The following is a 9,010-nucleotide window of genomic DNA, read 5'->3' as shown; positions in this document are numbered from 1 at the left end:
GGCCATTCTGAAAACCACACACATCTCAGTCTAGTTTTGTGTTTCTAGGGGAAGGCAGAAATACAGATTTTTTTTTGAGTGAGACTTGTTTTGCATTTACAAAATAAAGAAACTAGCCTGCTGGGGGTATTCTGATGTTTTACACTAATTTATTATGTTTCTGACTTGTGAAGTCAGCATTTACCCATGAACAGAAGGAAAAAATATATTATTTGAAGAGGGGTTCAGTAACAACCAAGCCAAGATGGCCTGAGGAATACTGAAAAAGTCCTAATGATCACTTACTCAGGGATCACTGAAAACACATATTAGACAAGCAAAAATTGGTTGTTCATGCTATGGCCCAGCCTGAGCATGCTGCCAAAAGTGAAAGCAGTAAAGACTATACTCAGCTGTGTTCCCACAGAAGCTTTATTGAGTATGTAGATACATGAGCCATCAGTTGTCTGTAAGCAGAAGGATCAGGTCTTTTCCATGGCAATTTCCTCTCTTGATACGAGTTTTAGAGAATTGGGATGAGCTGTCCTATTGCACCAAGAGAAACATACCTTGTGTTTCCAGAGGTCACTTTCTGGTGGAAATATCAGCATTTGCTTTATAGGTTCTTTTTTACATTTTCAACTGTGTATTGTAATGAGGACAGCTTTAACCATTGAACAGAAGTCCATCTTACTGCAATAGTGACTCTACCTAGGCTTCTAGGTACATAACAATAGGACTCTGGAATCAGAAGAGCTATACAGCTTGATCCAAGGTCTTCTCCACTCCACCCTGGGAAAAGGAAGCCAAATCAACATTTTATGCTGCAGTAACATGTTTCAGTTTGACTTGAGTCACATATAGGTGATTTTTCAGGTCTTTGCCCCAGCAGCCTTCAGAACAGCCTAGACCAATGTGTTTCTGAAGTCAAAGAAGAAAAAGAAGTATTTTGGCCTCTCATCTAGGGTAAAATACAGAAGACGTGGAACATATGGACAATATTAGTCAAACCCTTTACCAGCTCAAATATTCCCATAATCCTACAAGAATAAAATTATTATTATAATTAAGGGCTAATTTAAGGAATGTACAATATTTACAGCCATTAAAACTACACAGAGGATACTAAGTAATAGGAGAACAAAGTAAAGGGAAGTAAGGACAGAGCTAGGAGGAGGTTCCCAGACTCCTTCCTATTGTACATAACTGAGGAGTACATCCATTTCCTCTGATACCTTAAGTAGCAAATGCCATTCAGGGCCTACCTAGATGTTCTCTTGATAACCTCTCTCCAGGAACTCATCTTTAGCACAAGGTTAGAGATTCTATCTTGTTCCACATAAAGTGTATTGTAGCTTAAAAAGAGAACTTATAGCAGCCAACGGGCCTGCCTCCCAGCTTAGCAGGAGTCAATAATGCCCTCTGTTCCCATGGATGTGGGAATTAGTCACAAGCAGACAGTCGTCTTGGACTATGTGACCAGATCTCAGAAGAGTAGAGTGCTTTCTGTAATATCAGAACAAGGCAAATTCATTCCTCAGGCCAGTTTACTTCAGTTCAGGTATGAGCTGAGACCAACTAATGTCCGTTCCTAAGTTTTCATCCTCAAGACCAGGAAAGCTGATATCTAGAAGGATTTTGCTCAGACTGTCATTCATTGTGTCCAGGATAAGGCCCTCCATGAGAGATCGGTTTTCAGTAAAACCAGAGGCTGGCAGTTCAACAGATGATTGCTTAGTAGACTCATGAATAAAAGCTGGAGAGCTCGTGAGGGGGGCATGCACCATGTCACTGGATTCTGTATTGAGCAGTTCCCGAGGGGACTCAAAGAGGGGATTTTTAAGGGGTGTGCTGTTAAAACCCAGCAAGTCCTGGTTCTCCCGGAGGGGCGTGAACGGCAGCTGAAGGGTTCTCACTGGACTGAAGTCCAGCTCGTGACTTCCCTTTGCTAAGGGTGCAGACTTCCAGGGGTCAAGGCCCCCTAATGGCGGGCTGGTAGTTGCTGAGACTTTGCTGGGCGTGGAAGAAACTGGTAATTTGCTGAACATCTCCTTGACTGGGGTTTTAAAGGGCCCCTCTTCACCCTGCGAGCAGTTGAGCTGTGATACATTCTCAAGAGGCTGCCCTTCCTGCAGGAAGGGGCGGTCTGCCCCTAACCGAAAAGGGTCAAAGCCGTTGCTTTCTGGCAGAACAAGGACAGGCTCTTCTGAGCAAGGCAGTGCTAGGCGTTGTTTCCTTCTGGATCTGCCTATTTCCCGCCTTTCCCTCCTCTTTATAACTAACGTGTCAGAAACACCCTTAGGTGGTGACTTCAGGATGGTGAATTGTTTCTTCTCCTTTGTGGATGCGACTGGGAGGAACAAGCCTGGCTCTTCCTTTACCATTAGGGTTGAGGCAAATGGGGTCAGCCAGTCATCCAGCTGAGAGCTTTCTTCCTCCTTTATACAGACACTCTCAGGGAAAGAAGCTGATTCCTCACCAGGCTGGGAGCTGCTCTCCTTTAGGGAATGGGTTGAGGAAAATAAACCTTCATCACATTGACTCTCCTCCTTGACAGTGGCCGTGGGTAAAGAGGATGATTCTTCTGCAGAGAGTGACATCTACAAAGAAACACAAGCGACATGTCGTCAGCAAGCAAGCATCTAACCTACCCAATATCCAAAGGACAGTGGAAGGAAGAAAAGACTGGCACTTAAGGACAGCAGAACAGGTAAGAGGAGGATTTTCAGAAAGCAGTAACTGTAACAACAGTCAGAGATTGATCTCTGCGTGAAGTTGATACAAAGGAGCCTGAAGATCACATCGGAAGGATTTTAGCTACATGACTGAAAGTCATGCCCTTCAGAGCACTTCTGCTGTAAGGAACTTCTAGGAGTACAGGCAGAAGGAGAGCTGAATATTTCTGGAAAAGTGTAATCCCTTTGATTCTTCCTTACACTACCTACATGTGAAATAACAAAGTGAATGAGGACAGATTTCCCAGAAACCAAGGAAAAAGAAAAAAATTGAGGTTATCAAACGAAAAAGAGCACAGGGAAAAGATAAATCACATCAGGAGAGAACATAAAGCAGCAGGCACACAAAGGAAAATAGGATTATGGTTAGACAGGATGGAAGAAATTAAAGCTTTACAATGTCTAAGCATCCAAGAGCAGTCAGTGAGATGCCAGGAGAATGACCTGTTTAATAGCTGTTTTGCTTGAGCCCAGAATAACTGGGAACTCCACAGAATTAGCAGACAGCAGGTACTGAAAACCTCTGGGAAGAGACTACATGCAAATAAATGCCTTTCAAAAGAAGTTCCCTATGTTACGTGTCTCTTCAGAGCTATCAAAAATCTGAACGTTTTAGAGGCAGAACAAAGTCATTTCTCCCATTTCTTCATGTCCAAGCAATAGGGAAAAATTGTCTTGACCAAATCATAGGGCCCTCTCCTCTAGTGAATTACAGTAACATCCTTAGAGCAAGTCAGCTAGCAGGTAATAGTCACCCTAGAGACAGAAAGGACAGCAAGGATTGTCACTGGCTAGTTCCTTAATATGAGCTTAGAGTTTTAGAGCACCTAATAAAGATGCATGAAGGAACCATATGAAGAACAGTGTCCATAGAAGGCAAGAGCTATAGAAAAGAAAAGACACAACCAAACAAAAATCCCCAAACGAAAACACCACCCACTCCCTCCCCCAAAAGAACAAAAAAAAAAAAAAAGACCCTCAGAAAACAAGAAACAAGAATCCAACCTTTGGAGCAATGCGCACACGCTTATTGCTCCGGAAAGTCTCTGAGCTGCTGAGGGATGCTCCCTGTGCCATGGATAGAGGAACCTTCATAGAAGGCTGCAAGACAAGAGGCTGACTCAAAGGAAACTGGATCGGAACCAGGTAGGAGTTGATGCGAGGAAGCAAAGGCTTCATCTTTCGGCCTGGAAGGGAAAAGAATGGACTTGCTAGCCTCTTACCCTTCCTCTACTACCTCTTGAAACCCAGCCATCTGCTAGGAAGTCCCTTCTAAACACCCCAAAATAAACATCCGATCAGAGATAGGCTCACTTGTCTTCGCTGCTAATTTTGAGGATACAAATCCTAAGCCAGAAGGCCTGATGAACAGGAAAAATAGTCCTTCATACAGATCTTAGCCCTCAGGATGGGGCAAGCTCTGCTCTCACTCCATTTGAGTACCCAGTCCCCTCCATCTCCCCATCACACCCTCTCTGACACAACAATACTGCCTTCGCCTCCAAACCTGACAGTAGGAAACTTAAAAGCTGGCAAACAATTTCCACTTTTATTCCTAAGGAATCTGAGAGGGCCCCAGGTTTATGGGACTGATTTTCTTTGGCCCAGGCTGATGTAGACACTCACGTGCATTTTGAGGTTCAGTTTTGCTGCTGCTGTTGCTTCCCATGTTCTTCTGGGTATCTGGAGGATATCTCTTCTGCTGCTGCAGTCATTGTGAAATAAGAGAAGGAGGAAAGAAAGAGATTTAAAGAGAAGAATCCATCTTTAGTCTGCTGCCTCACTCAGAACTGCTAATCCAGAAGCCTGTGCTGTGCTAATACAGAGAGCAGCAGTTAGCACTCAGCACTCACACCAGCTCTATCACTGTGCCACTTGCTGTTTTGCAGCCATGCCATCTCAAAGCCAGCTGCCAACCAAAAGCTGCGTAGAAAGAGATGGCATGACAGAGCTGCTCCAGCTGCGGACTCTACTGCAGAAGTGACCTGGTTTCAGTGTCCTCAGTGCCTGAGGAAAGGTGAATAGGATAGCTTTATTGTATACTGGATCTCTATACAAACCATAGACCAGATAGATGTTCAAGTGGAATAGCAGAGGCAACAGAAGAATCAGAAGTCTAAGCAGATGGAAAGAAGGCCAGAGCTGCAGTTGTGACAGAAAAGTGTTTGACTGGCTGCTTGCAAATCTGTCCTTGTTAAAACTGCTGAATGCAAGAGAGACAGCAAACAGGTTCATCCTTCTGAGAGTCGCAATGCAGCTGGGTTCCAAAATGGAAAAGGAGCACAGGGAGATCTTATTCTCTCTGGATCTGAGCCCCAGAACAGATCGGGGCTGCTGCCATGGAGATGAGGATTTTACCAGAAATCTGTGCCTGGGCTTGTTCTCTGAAGCCTGCTGGTGCCCATTGCAGCCTACTTCAGCAGCAGACTTCTAGTTGCTCAAAGCTGTACAGCTCTACCAGCTGTAGAGAGATATCATCTGAAGGCAATTAATCCCTGGCTCAAATCCTTTCCCCAGAAAGAGTGCGCATGGAGCTGTATGACTAGGTGCAGCAGTGACCTAGTCCCCCTCCCTGAGCCTCTTCTCCTTTCCTTCAGTGACTGGCAAGAGGAGAATGGAAGCCCAAGCCCCAGGCCAGAGGATAAGTCTTACTGATTCAAAGTGCTCAGGCGATGTTGGTGACCCCAAGTCCAGTGGCTGGTGGCAGCAAGGCATTGAGAGAGAGAAAAATAAGATAAAGTTATCAACCAAAAGGGGAACAAATGGGACATTTTAAACTTGTAAAGTCTGAGCAAACAAGTCAATCTGCCCACCCACTGCAGAAAACACAGAATAGTCTAAACACACCTATACCAGGCTCACAAGATCTGTTTCTCCCACAAAAAGGTACTATAAAATACCTAGCTGGGATAGGGCAATTGCATCCTATGACTGTCTAATCAAACAGCATAACAACTCCTGCTTGACTTCAGTGGAAAAATTCTCACTAGGAATTCAGAAATTCCTAGTGAGAAGGAAAGAAGTTGAACAAACTCGCTATTACATTTGGCACACCACCTGAAGAATAAACACATCCCACAGAAGCTCCAGTTCATATGCACAGCCACAGCACCTTCTCTTTCAAATACAGAGCTTGTCTACTTGTCAAGAGAAGTGTCTGAATCCAGCTTCTACAAAAAGGCTGATGTCAAAGCAGCTTAAATTTCCTGTTAAAATAAGGTGCATCTGGCTAGTGTGGCATTTAGGAACTGGATAGCCTGTCCCATTTTCTTTGCATGAGGCACTCACCTTAAATACCTGGTCCAATGTTAGGCAACGGTTTGCATCAGGGTGAATAGTCCAGAATGAGATTTTACCATTAGCAGATGTCTCACGGACAAACATATCATGAAGAGACAGGTTATGCCGGATGGAGTTCTGCAGAGAAAGGAGTGAGGGGGAGGTTGAAAAGTAGTGTTGTTTTTAGCACACCAATGCCTACCTCAGACATGACTGCCCTGACAGAGGGGTTACATTCCAAAGTGTAGACAACATGGACCTTCATATTGACTGCATACTCAGCCAACCCTGTCATCAGTCTCTTATTCTATTTACTCTTGAAATCCCTATTCTTACTCCAGTGAATATATACTGTCATCTTCCCTAAGTAGAATCCAAAAAGGGGTACAAGAAGTGGGACAAGAAACATCTGGAATGAGAGGGTATTTGGGGTGTGGTTCTTAAATTAATTTCCATCTTGCTCTGCAGGCTGGGGAACAACTTTTCATTGTCATCCAGAAGGCTTATAATTTCACCCCGTGGCCCCCAGCAACTTGAGGGCCTGCTTGTTACCTTCCAACCTGGCTTAGCCACATGCTTAAAATACGGGAAATGATCCTCAATCCAGGTATAGATGTCCTTTAGAGTCATACGCTTCTTCTCAGTGCTGTTGATGGCAAACTGGATCATGGCCATGTAGGAGTAAGGAGGTCGTTCTGATACTGAATCCTGCCATGAGGAGGCGGCGGCAGTGGTAGAAATAGCAGCAGCAGCAGAATCTTCTTCAGTCTGAGAGACAGAAGGAATGATACATGAGTGCTCAAAGTTGACAAAAAGAGCCACGGAACATCCCTGGATCCTCCAGGTTCTGCTACTCAGGTCAGTAAATGCCAAACCCAGGTTACTTAGAGATAGTGATGTCTAGTTCTTGCAGGTCTTCTGATCCACATGGATTACTTCCCTACCAAAAGTTTTAGCACATGCTCTGTTGTCTTCTCCTACTTACCTTGATTGTTTCCTGCAGAGGCATCTGGTTCTCTTTTTCCGTGTCTTGCTTCACAGAACAGGGACTTAGCCCATCAGATCTCATCTTCCCCAGCCACTGGATGTTAGTTAGACTATTGTCCAACACAGAGCTCATTGTCTCGCCACTGCCTGTTGGGATAACAAGCCCATAGCTCTGCTTACTCACAAGTAACCCTCTTCCCCCCTCATCTTGAGTGCCAGAACAAAGGCACTAGTCACACTTCTAAAAGAGGTGTCCCTGTCTCAAGATAGGGGCAAGGTGGTATTGCAATGCTAATGTTTCTTGTGGAAGGAATTCAACCCTGAATTCCTGATTTCATGTGAATCTGCCCAATTTATGAAAAAAGCTGCAGCCTTAAAAACAAACATTCAAATCAGACTATGGCTCTCAACCAAAATAGGACAATGTTGATCCAGTACTTCAAGTATTTTTAGCTAGAGGATGAATCTAGCAAGCAGAGGCCGAGGAAGGTGGTGACAAACTCCAACTGGAATACCTATCACAAGACCCAGTCAGAAACTCAGATATCTCCAGGTTTTTGAACTGCAGCCATGAAAACTAACACTGTTTTTGTTATTCCTGGTGAGGCTGGTTGTAGTGATGCAGCTATTGCAGTCATCTATGGGTTCCTGTCAGGCAGTACCATGCCGTGGGATAAGATTTACTAGAGTCCCAAAGCTACATAGCTATTTTAAGTTGCAAATACAAATTTGATCCAAGCAATGTTTCAAAGTAAAATCCATCCCCTTCTAACCTTTATTCAGCAGCTTCATGAAACAGCCAAGGAGGAAACAGACTTGCCACTTAGTTATTAAAGGATGTGAATCATCTCTTTTTCAAAGCTCTAGGCCTGTATGCTTTGTCACTGGTTAGGGTACTCTATGTTAGTCTTGAATTCAGCCACAACCCTTTTGCTAAATGAAACTTAGTCTTTTGTTCTTCTAGACTTGATTTCCTCAAGCCAGCCCTTTTTTTCCCAGCACTAAAATTTTGCTATACAACTTCATATGTCATCTCTTCCACCACAAATATATTCAACAAGATCCTTCAGTTTTCACTACATATCCACAGCTGTGTTATTAGAATCAGATCCATAGCTATTTTTGTAATTAACGGAATAGTCTTCATTACTGCGTACTGAGATCCAAGCACTACACTCATTGGCCCACTTCATATCTCTTTGTCTATCTGTCAGGACCAAAAAAAAAAAGAAAAAAAAAGGGTAAAGATTACATACTGTTGGTCTCCTGTTCTTGTCCAGCCACAGAATCAATTCCTGAATGCCAGAGCATCTTCCCTCCTGCAAGACCAGGTGTCTGTGTAACATTCTTCTCTCTTTCTTGATCATCTGCCGTCTTGGCTGCTGTACTGGGTTTCTTCTCTGATGGAAGATGCTGCGATGGCGTTGGACCTGCTGAACGGGATGTGCCCCCGCTGCTAATGAGAATGAACTTGTTGGGCCCATTGTTGCCACATTCTTTTCCTTTTGCTGTCAGTGCCTCTATGATGCTCTGGATATCAGCATTTGTAGGGATGGCCACCACTTGCGTATTGGGCATGGTAGGATGGTCAATTATCTTTATTCCTGCTGGGAATGTCTGCAGGCCACAGTCTGTTTTGTCTCTGGGTTGGCTGTTGTGTTGCTTCTCCTGGCTGTGCTCCTGCTTAGGAGTCTTTTCATCTTGACCACTGTCCTCATCTCTTGCTGAAGTACTGGATGCATTCTTCTGTGGGAGGGTCAGTTTCCGTCTTTTGAGAATTAAGGGCCTGCGAGGGCTGGTCCTCATTATTGATCTATACAGTCACTCTCCATTGAAAGGGACAAGAATAAATCCTGCAAAACAAAAGATACAGCATAAGAGTGCAGAGGGCAGGAACAGCTTGGAAAGGTGCAGCAAATCACCACAGGCCTCCCACAGAGGACACATTCTCAGGAATTGCTACAACACTAGAAACAAGGAAGGAAAAGTAAAAAAATGAAAGCATTTAATAGGGTTGACAAGGCCATTGG

General features: G+C 44.1%; 1 protein-coding gene across 1 annotated transcript; it reads right to left on the bottom strand.

Moving 5' to 3' along the window:
• Positions 1-1,526: 1,526 nt before the first annotated feature.
• FOXM1 (forkhead box M1) lies at positions 1,527-8,786 on the bottom strand. The gene is made up of 8 exons (XM_074869492.1): positions 8,237-8,786; positions 6,979-7,127; positions 6,546-6,761; positions 6,003-6,131; positions 5,367-5,411; positions 4,341-4,419; positions 3,720-3,901; positions 1,527-2,579 (listed from the first exon to the last, which is right to left on the bottom strand). The coding sequence occupies exons 1-8, from the start codon at positions 8,784-8,786 to the stop codon at positions 1,527-1,529; spliced, it is 2,403 nt and encodes an 800-aa protein (XP_074725593.1).
• Positions 8,787-9,010: the final 224 nt, after the last annotated feature.

Source organism: Strix uralensis, chromosome 5, assembly GCF_047716275.1.
Source record: "Strix uralensis isolate ZFMK-TIS-50842 chromosome 5, bStrUra1, whole genome shotgun sequence".
Classification (NCBI taxonomy): Eukaryota; Metazoa; Chordata; class Aves; order Strigiformes; family Strigidae; genus Strix; species Strix uralensis.
The sequence above is the reverse complement of the archived record's forward strand: the minus strand, read 5'-3'. Positions and strand labels throughout refer to the sequence as shown.

Bases quoted from the DNA above. Each gene is read 5' to 3' on its own strand.
- FOXM1 (XM_074869492.1), bottom strand. From the start codon at position 8,786: ATGAGGACCAGCCCTCGCAGGCCCTTAATTCTCAAAAGACGGAAACTG. The intron at 7,128-8,236 runs GTATGTAATCTT...TTATCCCAACAG, and splicing joins ACAAGAACAGGAGACCAACA to GCAGTGGCGAGACAATGAGC. The intron at 3,902-4,340 runs GTGAGTGTCTAC...TTTCCCTTCCAG, and splicing joins AACTGAACCTCAAAATGCAC to GCCGAAAGATGAAGCCTTTG.